Source organism: Ranitomeya variabilis, chromosome 6 (assembly GCF_051348905.1).
Source record: "Ranitomeya variabilis isolate aRanVar5 chromosome 6, aRanVar5.hap1, whole genome shotgun sequence".
NCBI classification, from domain to species: Eukaryota; Metazoa; Chordata; class Amphibia; order Anura; family Dendrobatidae; genus Ranitomeya; species Ranitomeya variabilis.
In genome coordinates, this window is record NC_135237.1 from 428,331,122 (window position 1) to 428,349,931 (window position 18,810).

General features: G+C 42.0%; 1 protein-coding gene across 1 annotated transcript in view; it reads right to left on the reverse strand.

Moving 5' to 3' along the window:
• LAMA3 (laminin subunit alpha 3) overlaps nucleotides 1-18,810 on the reverse strand; it is a 287,589-nt gene that overhangs the window by 151,455 nt on the left and 117,324 nt on the right. The window contains exons 11-13 of the mRNA XM_077270374.1: nucleotides 13,052-13,117; nucleotides 6,829-6,966; nucleotides 2,262-2,396 (exon numbers count right to left, since the gene is read on the reverse strand). Coding sequence (XP_077126489.1) covers nucleotides 2,262-2,396; nucleotides 6,829-6,966; nucleotides 13,052-13,117 — 339 coding nt within the window. The remainder of the gene's footprint in view (nucleotides 1-2,261; nucleotides 2,397-6,828; nucleotides 6,967-13,051; nucleotides 13,118-18,810) is intronic.

An 18,810-nucleotide genomic window follows, 5' to 3' on the forward strand; every position in this document is an offset into this window, starting at 1 on the left:
GAGGATGGCCACTACTTTTTTATTAATTGCTTAATTGCTTTATATTAATTGCCTATCCTTAGGATAGACCACCAATATCTGATTGGTGGGAGTGTGAGACCAGGCACTCACAACACTCGACTGTTAACGTCATCTTACAATTTTTGGAAGCTGCAGGAACACTGCAGCACCATCATTTATATAGTGACCCTGACGGTTACTACAAATTATTAATAGGGGAGGATAATCAAAATGAGGTGGATTGTAGCACCAAGCTCTGGCCACTATAGATATGAAGGAGTTGCTGTGTTACGGCAGAATTCAAGAACTTCCAGATGGTAGTATCAGCTTACTGGCTGTGGTGCTGGGTGTCGCACCCACCCGATTATATATAGATGGTCTATTCTATTGATAGGCTATCAATAAAAAAGTAGTGGCTAAACCTTTTAACTCTAGATTTTTATGAAAATTAATCAGATGAATTGCAAAAAAATGCTAAGTCATTCTTTGCCATGTAAATTAACATTATTATTATTAGTTATTATTATAGCACCATTTATTCCATGGCAGTTTATATGTGAAAAAGGGTAAACAAAAATAAGGGATAATAAAAAATAAGTACAATAATCATGAACAATACAAGTCACCGACTGGTACAGGAAGAGGAGGACCCTGTCCACAAGGGCTCAAAATCTACAAGGGATGGGTGAGGATACAGTAGGTGAGGGCAGAGCTGGTCATGTAGCGGTTGGGTGGAATAAGTGTAACTGCAGGTTATAGGCTTTTCGGAAGATGTAGGTCTTCACGTTCATTTTGAAGGTTTCCACAGTATGCGAAAGTCTGATATGCTGGAGTAGAGAGTTTCGGAGTAGGGGGGATGAACAGGAGAAATTTTTTATACACTTGTGGGAAGAGTAGATAAGAGGGGAGTAGAGAAGGAGATCTTGTGAGGATCGGAGGTTGCGTGTAGGTAACTACCGGGAGACTAGGTCACCGATGTATGGAGGAGAAAGATTGCGGATGGCTTTGTATGTCATAGTTAGGGTTTTGAACTGGAGTAGAGTGGAGAGGCTGGGGAATAGCGAGGGTTCTTGAAATAATTGTCATCTTCTGTAAACCAGGGTAAGCTCAAGGAAACACATGCATTCATCACTGTTTTGCATGGAAATGGCTTTACAGATATAAGGAGTAAGGACTCTTTCACATTTCCGTTGGTAAGGGGCCGTCGCAAACCGTCGGCCCGACGTACGTTGTGCAAATAGTGCACAACGTGGGCAGCGGATGCAGTTTTCAGACGCATCCACTGCCCATTATGAGTTCCGGGGAGGAGGGGGTGGAGTTTCGGCCGCACATGCGTGGTCGAAAATGGCGGACACGTCGCACAAAAAAAAAGTTACATTGAACGTTTTTTTTGTGACAACGGTCCGCCAATTACCGACGCATCCAGTGCATGATGTATGGAACGTGTGTCCACACGTTGCAATGCGTCGGTAATACAAGTCTATTATGTGCAAAAAACGTATCCTGCGGGCAACTTTGCAGGATGCGTTTTTTGTACAGAATGACGCATTGCAACGTCTTCAAAAAGATGTAAGTGTGAAAGTAGCCTAACATTGTTGTTTACAAGATTGTCCCTAAATCAACCATTAATTGAATCATCAAGCACTTCCAAAAGAGAGATTTAATTGCTGTCAAGATTTGAAGGCACCCAAGAAAGTCTAGCAAGTGCCAGACTATCACCTAAAGAGGACTGAGCTATACGATTGGTTCAACATCAGTTGCTCAGAGTTTGCACAGAAATGGCAGCAGGCAAAGGCTTTTGTAAGCTGGCCTAGTGTCAAAGAAGCCATCTCTCTACAAGAAAAACATCAAGGACAGACTGACTATCTGAAGCAAGTACAGGGATTGGACTGCAGAGGAATGGAGTAAAGCTATTTTCTCTGATGAAGAGCTTTTTCAAACTATTTGAGACATCTGGAAGAATGAATATCTGGAGAAGAAAAGGTGAGTGCTACCTTGAGACCAATGTTAGGCCAACAGTAAAGCATCCTAATGTCTACCCTTAGGATAGGCCAATAATATCAGATCAGTGGGAGTCTGACTCTCAGTAAGCCCAATGGTCAGCAGTCAGAGGAGTAAAGGGACTGTAGTGTCTCCTACATTTTTGTGAGGCACAGCTCCATACATTTGGTACATCTGATATTGCACTCATGGCTTTTTACTTCAGCTGAAAATACTATATATGGTTGAAACTCATATATTATATCGATAAAGAAACTAACCTTTACAGGTTGGAAAGGAATGGTAGCCTGGCCGGCACTGGTCACATTGTGCCCCCTCGACTCTCAGCTTGCACAGGCACTTTCCTGTAGGGCTGCATACCTCAGGGATAACGCCTTCAGGATTGCAAGCACACCCTAAACAATCAAAGGAAATGGCCTTTAAACATAGAAAAAATATCATTTTTATTTTATGACACTGACAGGAAATTAGTTACAATGTCAACAATAAAGGAATTCAGCTCTAAAATATGCCCATTCTACTACAAAATAAATCCATCATTATGAAGCTGGAAGAGGAGACAGGAAAACATGGCAGACATATAACACATTACATTCTCTACCCGTACTGATGTCTCCAGTGTTAGGTTTTGTTAGCTCTCTGCATACTAAATAGCTATATATTCAGAACATTCGAAATTTTTGTAATTAATTAAAACTTTTTAAAATATTTTATCTCACTTCTTGTTGTAAAAAAAAATGAATCAATTTAGTTTCGTTAAAGGGAAAATGAATGTTACAAAGAAATACGTGTGTGGACTCGCCCCAAAATAGGTCACAGTACAGTATTATAAAATAGGACGTTTTTTGACCTTTGGACAATATGACAGTGTATGAGAATTCCATTGTGTCTGTGATTGCGAGAAATTCCTGCCTGACTCACACATTGGACCCTGTCGTAAATCAAATTTTATCAGAGCGTGAAAGTCAACCTTTTGTACTGTGATGATGCTTGTATTATGGCGGATTCTGTCAATGAAAGGTTTGAGCAGGATGAACTTGCTGTTTTCCAAGATGTTCATTTTATTATGGATCTGCACAATGAATGAAGAACAACTGTGTTGTTTCTAGATGGGAATCATTTTGTAAAATGGAATCATATGGACCCACGTTATACTAATGAATGTAGTCAGAGCCACTTCAGCCGTTAGATGAGATGAGTATCTCGCCTCAAGCAGTGGTTTAGTTAACTCACGTATATAGCGCCATTAATTCCACAGCGCTTTACAGACATTATCGTATGAGGTTACTCTCAGGGGGCTGCATTTTGAAGGGCTTTTCTGGGTGTGAGCCACATCAGCCTGCAACACTTAACAGGAGCTGTGGCAGAGTGGAGAGCCATCACCTGCCTACACCGCCACTTACTCCGGCAGGCTACTTCCAGCCTGCGGCCTTATGAAGGCTGGCGTTACACAGAAGATCTCAGATGGAGAAATGATATCTCTGCATCACACCCCCTGTGAGACAAGATAGAAGAGGAGACTGGTTGTGGAGAATGGGGAACAGAATTAGGTGAGTATAAGTTTTTGGTCTTATTACTATACAGCTGGCTGTAGTGGCATCAAATAGGGGTTTGTACTGTGGGGCCATCATACTGTATATAGGGAGCTGTGGGGCATCATAGTCTTATATAAGGGGGCGTTGGTGCTATAATACTGTATATAACAAGCTGTGGGGGCCGTCATACTGTATATAGGGCGTTATAAAGGCATCATACTGTATACTGGCAGCCATGCGGGACATTACACTGCATATTGGGTACTTTGGAGGCCATGACACTGTATATAGGAAGCAGTGGGGCATCATACTCTTATATAATGGGGCGTTGGTGCCATAATACTGTATATATAACAAGCTGTGGGGTCCATCTTACTTTACATAAGTGGGCTGTGTGGCAATAATACTGTACATAGAAAGCTATTGGGGACATCATACTGTATGTAGGGGGACTGAGTTTATTCTGTACATATGGAGCTGTGGATGCAACCATATTGTACATAGGAGGCTAGGGAGCATCATACTGTATGTAGGGTGCTGTGCGAGACATCATTCGGTTTATAGGGAGCTGTGGGGCTATCATATTTTGTATATATTTGGGGTATTATGAGTGCATTATAATGTATATAGGTCTACGGGGCTTCATGTGTATAAGGGGGCTATTGGGAATTCCATTGTGTATAGGGCACTATGGCCCATCATACTTTGTATATGAGTGCTATGGGGCATCATACTGTGTATAAGGATCTATGGGCCATCATGCCATATATAGGGGCTAAGGGGCATTACCTATGATACTGCCTGCATCCAAATACTACTGTGGTCCCTGTATGGTTTGGAGCCTGGTCATGAATGGTAACAACTCCTAGAATTGCAGATTAAAGTCCCCAAAAGGGACAAAATACTATTGAATGAATACCTTAAAAGCAAAACCAAAAACAATGATGTTATAGCATTTGTTCACTGCAGGTTTAAATGGCACTGCGGGGAGGGATGTCACTTCAAGTTTTGCCTCAGGCAGCAGAAAAACTAGCATTGGCCCTAAGGATAGTATGAAGCTGCAGGGACACCTGGTAACACTACACAGACTCTTGGAGAGGACACTACAGCCTTTCCAGTTGTCTCCATGCACATAGATTATACATGCCGCTCTCCAGTTTATCACCACTAGTCTATTACAGTGCACAGAGGTGATTGACTCCGATCACCTCACCAATCTATCCTCTCCATGTTCAGTCCCTGACTCAGTACACTGCACAGTACCGCTCCTCCTGTCCTGTATATATACACTGCACAGTACCGCTCCTCCTGTCCTGTATATATACACTGCACAGTACCACTCCTCCAGTCCTGCATATATACACTGCACAGTACCACTCATCCTGTCCTGTATATATACACTGCACAGTACCACTCCTCCTGTATATATACACTGCACAATACCACTCATCCTGTCCTGTATATATACACTGCACAGTACCACTCATCCTGTCCTGTATATATACACTGCACAGTACCACTCCTCCTGTATATATACACTGCACAATACCACTCATCCTGTCCTGTATATATACACTGCACAGTACCACTCCTCCTGTTCTGTATATATACACTGCACAGTACCACTCCTCCAGTCCTGTATATATACACTGCACAGTACCACTCCTCCTGTCCTGTATATATACACTGCACAGTACCACTCATCCTGTCCTGTATATATACACTGCACAGTACCACTCCTCCTGTATATATACACTGCACAATACCACTCATCCTGTCCTGTATATATACACTGCACAGTACCACTCCTCCTGTATATATACACTGCACAATACCACTCATCCTGTCCTGTATATATACACTGCACAGTACCACTCCTCCTGTATATATACACTGCACAATACCACTCATCCTGTCCTGTATATATACACTGCACAGTACAACTCCTCCTGTTCTGTATATATACACTGCACAGTACCACTCCTCCAGTCCTGTATATATACACTGCACAGTACCACTCCTCCTGTATATATACACTGCACAGTACCACTCATCCTGTCCTGTATATATACACTGCACAGTACCACTCCTCCTGTTCTGTATATATACACTGCACAGTACCACTCCTCCTGTTCTGTATATATACACTGCGCAGTACCACTCCTCCTGTTCTGTATATATACACTGCACAGTACCACTCCTCCAGTCCTGTATATACACTGCACAGTACCACTCCTCCTCTATATATACACTGCACAGTACCACTCATCCTGTCCTGTATATATACACTGCAGAATTTACAATAGCTGTCAGTCATGTAAGAAGTGAAATCTGGCATTGTACTATACATTTCTCTGCCGTATCTGTGCATCATAAATCGGGGTATGTGTTAAAGGGGGGGGGCCCACTGAGACTCTTTCGCCCGGGGCCCTCAAAAACCTGGAGCCGCCCCTGCTCAGATCACCTCACCAATCTATCCTCTCCATGCTCAGTCCCTGACTCCGATCACCTCACCAATCTATCCTCTCCATGCTCAGTCCCTGACTCCGATCACCTCATCAATCTATCCTCTCCATGCTCAGTCCCTGACTCTGATCACCTCACCAATCTATCCTCCCCATGCTCAGTCCCTGACTCCGATCACCTCATCAATCTATCCTCTCCATGCTCAGTCCCTGACTCCGATCACCTCATCAATCTATCCTCTCCATGCTCAGTCCCTGACTCAGATCACCTCACCAATCTATCCTCTGCATGCTCAGTCACTGACTCTGATCACCTCACCAATCTATCCTCTCCATGCTCAGTCCCTGACTCTGATCATCTCACCAATCTATCCTCTCCATGCTCAGTCCCTGACTCCGATCACCTCACCAATCTATCCTCTCCATGCGCAGTCCCTGACTCTGATCACCTCACCAATCTATCCTCTCCATGCTCAGTCCCTGACTCCGATCACCTCACCAATCTATCCTCTCCATGCTTAGTCACTGACTCCGATCACCTCATCAATCTATCCTCTCCATGCTCAGTCACTGACTCCGATCAACTCACCAATCTATCCTCTCCATGCTCAGTTATTGACTCGGATCACCTCACCAATCTATCCTCTGCATGCTCAGTCACTGACTCGGATCACCTCACCAATCTATCCTCTCCATGCTCACTGCCCCTTCTCGTAGTGATACTCCTGACCACAATACAGGAGAAGCTGCTATGGATAACACCGTATAGAGAACCTACTGGACTAATTTTTTTATGGTTGTAATATGATGATAAGTTGTAGACTTACTTTGACAGAATGGATAATGGAAGTATCCAGGAGCACACGTATCACAAGCTGTTCCCCGGAATCCTACACGGCAGGGACACTGTCCTGTCACTGGGTCACAATTATTGCTCAGTGCTCCAGCTCCTGTACAACTGCAACCTGTCAGCAAGAACAACATGTATAATCATACAAGATAACACAGCGATTTTTTAGGAGAGTCATATTATTTTTCAAAATTGCAAAAGATCCTGTACCGTACTCAGATATCTTCTTTCTAATGTCAAAACAGGTTTGGGTTTTTAGGGTACTTTGTTTTACCGCTAGCCAAGATAGTACAAACCAATGCACTTTTACAGTTGCTTGTACACAGTGTCCGAATAACCCCCTCCACAGAAAGGAGTACCTCCTCTTGTGACCCCCATTCACATTAGACAGAGGTAAGAGAGAATTCTGCAAATTGTAGTTCCCACTCTTCTGGACTCAGCTTTGCCATGTGAGTACATTCAAGCATATCATCATTTTATGCAGATTTTTAACTCCAAGCTGGGTAAACCTGAAAGTTTATTGGATGTAGCAGATCAGGTGATGTGTATTTGTGCAATAAGGGAGGATGAGGACTAGGGATATCCGGCACCCTTTATTAATGTGTGCAGAATTATTAAGCCGGGGTCAAACTTGCAAGTTCAATGTCAGAAACTCGCACGAGTCTCTCGCATTACTACCCGGCACTGCCGCCGGCACTAGGGACCAGAGTGTGCGGCTGCATGTTTTTCTATGCAGCCGAACGCTCCGTTCCTGAGTGCCGGCGGCAGTGCCGGGTATTGATATGCGAGTTTCTCGCATTGAACTCGCAAGTGTGACCCCGACATAAGGCAGATTGTTCCTCAGGACAAAATTGGCATTTAACGGACTCTGAACAGTCAGAAATTGTTAGAAGTCTCACAGAGAGATGCAGCACTCTTGTAATTGCTAAGATCCCAGCTTCTAACACTAACCACTTCCCTAGGCCTCTCACAGCTCTTAACCTCTGAAACACACAAAGACGGTAACACCCTGGACCTGGTCTTTGCCCGACTCTGTTCAATCTCTTACCTAGATAACTCACCGCTTCCCCTCTCTGACCACAACATTCTCTCCTTCACACTCACAACTCCTCGCCCACCCCAGTACCCTCCTACCTACCACACATTCAGAAATCTACATACCATTAACCCTCATACACTTTCAGACTCCTTACACTCATCACTGTCCCCAATCTCCTCTTTTTCATGTCCTGATCTGGCGGTACATCACTACAACGACACTCTTAGAAGCATCCTAGACCAAGTAGCTCCCCTCACCCTCAGAACCTCCAAACACAGAGTGAAACAGCCCTGGCTCACATCGCAAACCCGATTTCTCCAGTGATGCTCCAGGTGTGCTGAACGCTTATGGAGGAAAACTCGCACCCCAGAAGACTTCATACACTTCAAATTTATGTTAAGGACCTATAACTCTGCCCTTCACCTTGCCAAACAGACCTACTTCACCACTCTGATCTCATCACTATCCAACAACCCCAAGAAACTTTTTGACACCTTTCACTCCCTCCTCAGGCCAAAAGCACAAGCCCCTATCACAGACATTTGTGCTGATGACCTGGCCTCCCACTTTATAGAGAAAATAGACATTATCCGTCAGGAAATCCGCTCCCAGACACCAAGTGCAATGACTCCCATTCCTCCCTGCATCTCCCCTGGCTCACTCTCCACATTTGATCCCATCACAGAAGAAGAAGTCTCCAAGCTCCTCTCGTCCAACTACATGCACCACCGACCCCATTTCCTCACACCTCCTCCAGTCTCTCTCTCCAGTCGTCACAACTCACCTAACTACAATCTTTAATCTCTCCCTCTCCTCTGGCATTTTCCCCTCTTCCTTCAAACACTCTATCATTACTCCATTACTAAAAAAACCCACCCTTGACCCATCATGCGCAAACAACTACAGACCGGTCTCCAATCTCCCCTTCATCTCAAAACTCCTGGAGCGCCTAGTCTACTCCCGCCTTACCCGTTACCTCTCCACTCATTCCCTCCTAGACCCTTCACAGTCCGGGTTCCGCCCCCTACATTCAACAGAAACTGCACTCATCAAGGTGACCAATGACCTTCTGACAGCAAAATGTAACGGTGACCACTCTCTGCTCATTCTCCTCGATCTTTCTGCAGCTTTCGACACTGTTGACCACCCTCTCCTACTCTCTAGGCTCCAGTCACTAGGCATTAAGGACACTGCTCTCTCCAGGTTCTCTTCCTATCTTTCTGAACGCTCCTTCAGTGTTCTGTTCTCTGGCTCCACTTCATCTCCTCTTCCTCTCACTGTCGGGGTACCTCAGGGCTCAGTCCTTGGCCCCCTTCTCTTCTCCCTCTACACGGCCCCAATTGGACAGACCATCAGCAGATTTGGCTTTCAGTACCATCTTTATGCTGATGACACACAACTATACACGTCAGCCCCTGACCTTACCCCCGCTGTACTACAGAACGCCACTGACTGTCTGTCTGCAGTCTCTAACATCATGTCCGCTCTCTATCTGAAACTCAACCTCTCCAAAACTGAACTTCTTCTGCTCCCGCCTTCTACTAGCCTCCCTAAATCTGACATTTCCCTCTCCGTGGGTGGCACCATAATAACGCCTAGGCAGCAGGCACGCTGTCTGGGTGTTATGTTTGACTCCGATCCCTCCTTCACCTCCCACATACAATCTCTTGCCCGCTCATGCCGCTTACACCTAAAGAACATCTCTAGAATACGCCCTTTTCTCACCATGGAGACCACAAAAACTCTCACTGTCGCCCTAATCCACTCCCGTCTGGACTACTGCAACTCTCTATTAATTGGCCTCCCCCTCACGCGACTTTCCCCTCTCCAGTCTATCCTTAATGCAGCAGCTAGGGTCGTCCATCTGGCTAATCGTTACTCGGACGTGTCCGCTCTTCGCCAGTCGTTACACTGGCTGCCCATTCATTACAGGATACAATTCAAAGTACTTGTTCTCACCCACAAAGCTCTCCACAGTGCGACACCCCCTTACATCTCCTCCCTCATTTCTGTCTATCGGCCTAGCCGACCGCTGCGCTCTGCAAACGACTTTCGACTAACCTCTGCACTAATCCGTACCTCCCACTCCCGACTCCAAGACTTCTCCCGTGCTGCGCCAATCCTCTGGAATGCTCTACCCCAAGATATTAGGACCATCCACAACTTGCATAGTTTTAGGCGCTCGCTCAAAACTCATTTGTTCAGAGCGGCCTATCACGTTCCCTAATCAGTCATTTTATGTTTGTGTGTGTGTGTGTGTAGCCCATTCACTATCTCCATCGACCCCCCACCCCCTGAAGATGGCTGGACCATCATTGTAAATACATCATTGTAAATACACACCTGTACTTTGTATCTCCCCCACCTCATTGTAGATTGTAAGCTCTCACGAGCAGGGTCGTCTTATATCGTCTTATTTTGTCTTATTTTGCTTTATTACTGTATTGTTAACATTGTTACCTATGACTGTTGTGTTTGAAACTGTTAAACTGTAAAGCGCTGCGGAATATGTTGGCGCTATATAAATAAAAATTATTATTATTATTATTATTATTATATTTAGGTGTGATCACAGAACCACCACATTTTCTTACAAATAATCAACAGGAAAAATGGAGGAAATCCAGCACTCCCGTAAATATGGAAAATGTAAAAAAACCCACTTTTTTATTCTTGAAAAACATAAAAAAATCCAGCACACGGAAAGAGAACAACTGACGCGTTTCGAGCTCTTAATCGTAGCATAATTAGTGTGTCCCAGGAGACAGGGTTGCTGCTGCAGGAAGCTGGCGGGGGCAGGAGTGGGGAAATGCTGAGGACTCCAGGCTGGGAGGACAGGGTGTCCGGAGGTGTGGGGGCTCCGCCAACATTTTGTGAAAGCACGGAGCCCCCGCGCTTTCCATGGTTTGCAAAGAGGTGGACTTCGGTAAAATGGTGGCCACCATTGTAAAAAAGGGAGGCTATTTTGGTTATTGATATTTTTTGTCAGAAATTTAAATTTGTACATTTTTAGTTGTTTGTTTATTATTCTCATTTTAATGTGAAAATAAAAGATTGAGATGGGAACATTTACGTTTTCTCATTTAGTTGCATAATTATGCACACTTAGATACTCTGCTAAGAAAGACAAAACCTCGCTTTTACTTTTTTAAATATTCAGGTTTGAGGTTTCATAAACTTTTGGACTGACTTGACAGCAGTGTAGTTCACTAATAAAATTAGACATAAAAAATACATTTTGCCTAATAATTCTGCACACAATATACAGTGGGGAAAATAAGTATTTGATACACTGCCAATTTTGCAAGTTTTTCCACCTACAAAGAATGGAGAGGTGTGTAAATTTTATTGTAGGTACACTTCAACTGTGAGAGACAGAATCTAAAAAAAAATTTCTGAAAATCACATTGTATGATTTTTACATAATTAATTTGCATTTTATTGCACAAAGTAAGTATTTGATATAATAGAAAAACAGAACTTAATATTTTGTACAGAAACCTTTGTTTGCAATTACAGAGGTTAGACGTTTCCTGTAGTTCTTGACCGAGTTTGCACAAACTGCAGCAGGGATTTTGGCCCATTCCTCCATACAGATCTTCTCCAGATCTTTCAGGTTTTGAGGCTGTCACTGGGCAACATTGAGTTTCAGCTCCCTCCAAATATTTTCTGTTGGGTTCAGGTCTGGAGACTGGCTAGGCCACTCCAGGATCTTGAAATGCTTCGTACAGAACCATTCCTTAGTTACCCTGGCTGTGTGTTTCGGGTCATTGTTATACTGGAAGACCCAGTCATGACCTATCTTCAGTGCTCTTACTGAGGGAAGGAGGTTACTAACAGTAATGTTTAAGACTGTGGTCAAAGCTCTCTTCAGGTCATTGACCAGATCCACCTGTGTAGTTCTGGGCTGAGTCCTGACCTTTCTCAAAATCATCCTTACACCACAAGGCGATGGAGCCCCAGACTGAGGAAGATTGACAGCCATCTAGTGTTTCTTCCATTTTCTAATAATTTTGCCAACAGTTGTTGATTTTTCACCAAGCTTCTTGTCTATTGTCCAATTGTCCTGTAGCCCATCCTAGCCTTGTGCAGGTCTAAAATTTTGTCCCTGGTGTCCTTAGACAGCTCTTTGATCTTGGACATGTTGAAGAGGCTTGAGTGTGATTGATTGTGTTGGCAGGGTGTCTTTTATACAGGTAACGAGGTCAAACAGGTACAATTAATACAGATAATGAGTGCAGAGTAGGAGGGCAGAGAAAGAGACCTGTTAGAAAAACTAACAGGTCTATGAGAGCCAGAATTCTTGCTGGTTGGTAGGTGATCAAATACTTATTTCATGCAATAAAATGTAATTTAATTATTTAAAAGTCATACAATGTGATTTTCTGCTCTTTAATTTTAGATTCCGTCGCACAGTTTAAGTGTACCTACAATAAAAATTACAGACCTCACCATTCTTTGTAGGTGGGAAAACTTGCAAAATCGGCACTGTATCAAATACTTATTTTCCCCACTATATGTGTGATCTCGTGCAGTTGAGTCCTTCTGTTTTCTGTGGTTATCACAAGGGTTAGAGAGCAACCATAATTTAAATTGTTGTTTCATAAATCAATAGTACATCAGTAAAGACAGATTTCCAAATTACTAAGATAGGAGATCTCAGTTGGTGCAGATTTTAGTCCTGAATTGAACATTTTGAGAATAAATGATCAGACAGAAGGAGAAAGCTGTGTCCATCACTAATAAGACAGATTACACAACATTTCTCATTTTCGTGTGTACTATCGATTTATGGAAATAAAAACTAAAATGACAGCTAATCTTTAATCTGTCCATCAGTTGATGATCACCAGCGTTTCTGTTTCAGGAAAAATATCAGATATGTGTCACAATGATTCAGATGTAATACCAAAAACCTTTACTATCAAATGAAAATGTCTTTAGAATTTGAAGGAAGGTCTAATAGAAAAATAAACAGATGCAAACCTATATATATATAAAGACATTCAACCTATTTGATTTGCCATTCCCTATATTGATATTTCATATAATAAATCTACAATCTGGGAGAAAAAAACAGATATGAAAACAAGAGTAAGTAACACTGTGTTGTTAAATAATGTAGGTGATAATAGTTTTACTGAGAATGGTAATTTCTTGCCTTTTATATTTCCAGCAGTTGGTCCCACAGGAATTGATGTGGTAGGAACAGGATAAAAAGGAATTCCTAAAAAAATAAAAAATGACCATGTGTTATAGCTTACCACACATTTCTGAGAGAAAAGAAGCAGAATTTTTGTTTTACAGTTTTACCTTTTTAAAATGTTCATCTTAAAGGGAACCTGTCACCCCCAAAATCGAAGGTGAGCTAAGCCCTCCAGCATCAGGGGCTTATCTACAGAATTTTGGAATGCTGTAGATTAGCCCCCAATGTATCCTAAAAGATGAGAAAAAGAGGTTAGATTATACTCAGCCAGGGGCAGTCCCGCTATGGTCCAGTCCAATGGGCGTCGCGGTCCGCTCTGGCGCCTCCTATCTTCATCAGATGACACCCTCTTCTTGTCTTCACGCTGCGGCTCCGGCGCAGGCATACTTTGTCTGCCCTGTTGAGGGCAGAGCAAAGTACTGCAGTGCGCAGGTGCTGGGCCTCTCTGACCTTTCCCGATGCCTGTGCACTGCAGTACTTTGCTCTGCCCTCAACAGGGCAGACAAAGTAAGCCTGCGCCGCAGCCACAGCGTGAATACAAGAAGAGGACGTCATCGTAAGAACATGGGAGGCCCCGGACCGCGACGCCCATTGTACCGGGACCGCCCCTGGGTAAGTATAATCTAACCTCTTTTTCTCATCTTTCAGGATACATCGGGGGCTTATCTACAGCATTATAGAATGCTGTAGATAAGCCCCTGATGCTGGTGGGCTTAGCTCACCTTCGATTTTGGGGGTGACAGGTTCCCTTTAATTGCTCACAATACAGAAAAACGCTCTTACTACATGGAATTTGTCAATTTTCCATAATTATACTATAAATGTCTGATCAGGAAAGGGCTTCGAGTTAGGATTGTCACCAATCCAATATGGATGGAAATAGCCAAATCCACATAGATTGTAATTGAGAGCGACCTGTTTATAAGCAGCCAAAACGTTTTGGTACCCAGCCACTTCTCTGTTCCTGGCATTACTTAGGGACTCAGCAGTGTGATCTCCGGTGGTCAGACATTTATGACAGCAAATAAGTTATCACCAATACTTGTAATCGTGTCAAAAATTACATACCTAGATGCTGGTATTTATCTGCTTTGCTATAACTATTTTTTTTTTAAATGACAAAGTGGAGTTGTGACCATCTTAGCTATACCCAATTAATAAATGCAAATTATTCGATTTCTAATTTCCCTAGGGTGCTACACAGAAAGACTCTTCAAGACACTGAAAATGCACATGAAATCGACTGCACTACAGAACAAGGTAAATGTTAAGTTAGTTATTAATCAACAAATCAATTCTATTCATTTACTAATCCATATGACAACATATTGTTCCATCACAGTCTTTTCTTAAACAGCTTGTACCAGGAACAAAGTACGGTAATAGATTAATTAATAGATCTTAGAATAAAAATCTGTTCCACACTTGTATCCATTTTAAAAAAATGTTCCAGTCCCGAGACGATCTTTAAAATGTGCTCCTATGTAACGGATGTGTTCGACCATGTAAGAACGTGGTTGGATATACTGCAGCTTTTGATCATGGAGTACACAAAAGAGAGTATACAGACATGGCAGGAGGGGATCACAGATAATTCTTTCTGTGCAGTAAAACATGATTTACAGGCAGGAAAATGTTTTTCCTTACAGAAATCAGCAGCTGTGACCCCATGCTGTCCTGTCTGTATACTCTCTTTTGCTTCCTCCCCTGCCCAGGAGCTGTGCTGTGATCAGACCATGTTCCTGTACGGTCAGACACAGCCATCACACAGTACACAGCAGGGGCAGATTTATAAGATTATCTCAGCACAGGAACATTTTATTAAAACATCGAATTGTGAAATTACTATAATTTTTATTACAAGATCTATTGATTAAAGTGTACTTTGTTCGTGGAACAACCCCTTTAAGTTATCAATGATTTTTGGGGCTCAGAAGCCATAAATTCACTTTTTCTAATTTTGACCAATTATGACATAAATAAGACCTGAAAATTATCATTTCCCAATTTATAACTACATCTGAATGAACAGCAGTGATTTTAGTGATCAATAAGTAACGTCTCTCTTAAGTTTTTTGGAGAGAAACACAAACAATCAATACAGTATGGCTGCAATTTCTGTTATTGCTTGTACAAAAGTGAACAACAAAACAAACATAACAAAGCAGAAAAATGGAAATATGTTTGTTTGTCAAGGAAGCGTGATGTAATTACTAAACCTTATATATTTACTTTACCGTTCTCAATCACTAATATATGGCCTGTACGGTGCCTTACAGAGACTTTCGTGCCTAATACATTAGGCCCTTAACGACTGCCGATACATATTTTCACGGCGGCAATTAAGGGTACTTAAACCACAGCACAGTTAATTAACGGCACTGTGGAGAAAGTGTATAGCATCCCCCAGAGTCGGAATTTGTCCCGAGTCTCGGCTACCGGGAGTAGCTGAGACGCCAGAGAACATGATTCGGGTCGGTTTTTACCAACCTTGGTGTTGCGATCGCCATTATTAACCGTATAACAGCGACCGCAAGAAAAAAATTCTGATTTTCCATTTAATTTGATCACACATCAAAGGAGAGAGAAATAGTGTCCCTGATCGCCCCCCCCCCCTGTACCTCTGGAGCCCAGGAATGCCCCCAAGATGTCCCCCGGCGTCTTCTTCCAGGAGAAAATAGCAAAATAAAAAAGGTAAATAAAACCCCCTTTTATCACCCCCTTAGATACGGAAAAATAATGAAATAAAAAAAAATTATTTCCATTAGCGTTCGAGTTGGGCTAAAGTGAGTTGGGCTAAAGTTAGGGTTAGGGCTAGGGTTAGGGGTGCGTTAGGTTAGGTTTGTGGTTAGGGTTATGGTTGGGATTAGGGTTAGGGGTGTGCTGGAGTTAGGTTTGTGGTTAGGGTTATGGTTAGGATTAGGGGTGTGTTGTGGTTAGGGTTGGGATTAGGGTGAGGGGTGTGTTGTGGTTCAGATTGGGATTAGGGTTAGGGGTGTGTTGGGGTTAGGGTTGTGGTTACGGTTGGGGTTAGGGGTGTGTTGGGGTTAGGGTTGGAGTTAGAATTGGGGAGTTTCCACTATTTGGGTACATTAGGGGGTCTCCAAATGTGACATGGTGCTATCATTGATTCCAGTCAATTTTGCGTTCAAAAAGTCAAATGGTGCTCCCTCCCTTCTGAGCCCTACCATGCACCCAAACAGTGGCTTTCCCCCACATATGGGGTATCGGTGTATTCAGGAGAAATTGCACAACAAATTTTGTGGTCCATTTTCTCCTGATACCTTTGTGAAAATAAAAAAATTAGTGCCAATGTAAATTTTTTTGTGAAAAAAGTAAAAAGTTCAATTTTTTCTTCTACATTGCTTTAGTTCTCGCGAAACACCTGAAGGGTTAATAAACTTCTTGAATGTGGTTTTGCGCTCCATGAGGGGTGCAGATTTTAGAATGGTGTCACTTTTGGGTATTTCCTGTTATATTGACACCCCAAACTCACTTCAAATGTGAGGTGGTCCCTAAAAAAATAGTTTTGCAAATTTTGTTGGAAAAATAAGAAATTGCTGGTCAACTTTTAACCCTTATAACGTCCTAAGAAAAAAAAAATTTGTTTCCAAAATTGTGCTGATGTAAAGTAGACATGTGGGAAATGTTATTTATTATTTTGTGTGACGTATCTCTCTGATTTAAGGGCATAAAGATTCAATGTTTGAAAATTGCAAAATTTTCACCATATTTCCATTTTTTTCATAAACACAAGTCATATTGAAGAAATTTTACCACTAACATGAAGTACAATATGTCACGAAAAAACTATCTCAGAATCAGTGGGATCCGTTGAAGCATTCCAGAGTTATAACCACATAGAGTGACAGTGGTCAGAATTTTAAAAATTGGCTTCGTCATTAAGCTGCTAATTGGCTCTGTCACTAAGGGGTTAAACAATTAAACATTGACTGCATAATAAGATAAGCAGTCTCAATGTTCAACCTCACTATCCCAACATAATGAGAGGATGAGTCACACAGCTTCATGCTACCTTTCAGTCTTATTCCTCCCTGACATCAAACACTGCGTCACCTTTAATTATCAATATTTACATCAATTTCTGGTTTTATTTAGTCCTTGGTCAGGCGGTACAAGGAAAGTGTCCTAAGTTGACCGATAGATACAAAAAAGTCTTTCCGATGCATAGATCGCCACCATTGATCACATTACTGCAGATTTATTTCAATGAGCAACAATAAGAATACAGAAATTAATGAATTAATTCAGCTTTGATTGTCTGTAAGGTAGTATACTCAGTAAAGGTTATTAATATTGTGCATACGATCCAGTAATCATTTATTTTTATTAAAGGGAACTTGACACCATGAGAATGCAGTCCAATCTGCAGACACCTTGCTATAGAGAAGGGGTGGCTGAGCAGATTGATATATAGTTTTGTGTGAGAAAAGATTCAGTATAACTCGTGTTTTGACCATTTAAACATCAGTTCTTTCTGAGATTTTCGGTCCAATGGGCGGTGCTATGAGTGACTGACAGCTGTCTCTGCATGCACACTTATATTAAGAAGGCTGTCAGTCACTTTTAGGACTGCCCGTTTGACTGAAAATCCTAGAAAGAGCAGAGGCTTAAATTAATAAACACAAATTATACAAATAGGAGGAAACCACTAAAGCCAAATAGAGGGGCACAATAAATGTAAAAAAGAAAGGATTTAGAAAATTAAAACAAGAAGGTAGCGATGAGGAATTAATTGTAGAAAAAAAATAAACTGTGTAAAAAAACACAAAAAAATCAAGGCAGCAAAGAATGAGACAGAAAGGCTAATGACCACAGAAACTAAAAATAATTCAAAAATATTCAACTACATGAACTGTAAGAAACTCAAAAATGATAGTGTCGACCCCCTCAAAAATAGTCTGGGTGAAATGGTGAGAGAGGATGAAATTCTACATTAAATGTCTTCTGCTTAACCCATTGGGAAGTACAGTGCAGCCTCAAAATCACTAAAGTAGACAAATCCCTGGACCCGGATGATATATGCCCTCGATTACTGGAGGAATTCAATATCTTGTTATTTTATGGCTACTTGCTTCCATGTTCTTCTTTTGATGTACTCAATAATAACAGGGTTTGCACCACAGAGCAAATTTGGTGCCAATATTCAAAAAGGGGACAAAATCTGTGCCCGGAAACTACTGCCAGTAAGTTTACCCTCTAATGTGGGCAAAATCTTTTAGGGTTTTCTAATAGATGCTATCATGGAGTATCTCAATAAGAATAACTTCAAGACCCAGCATCAATATGGGATTGTGAGGTATTAGTTTTTTCAAACTAATCTCATCAGCCTCTATGAGGAGGTACATTCCAAACTGCACCAGGGGAACTCAGTTGATGTTGTCTATATGGACTTTTAAAGGCGCTTGACGCAGTGCCACATAAAATGAGAGTAACGGGACTAGGGGAAAATATTTGTAACTGGGTTAGCAACTGGCTCAGAGATAGGAAACAAAGGCTCTTTATTAATGGAACACACTCGGGTTGCATCACAGTTAACACTCAGGTACCACAAGGGTCAGTATTGGGCCCTCTTCTTTTTAACATACATTATGTATTAGTGACCATGTAGACGTCACTAACAGATTAGGATTTCAATGTTTTCACATGATAATAAATGTCTCAAGATAATAATAATCTTTATTTTTATATAG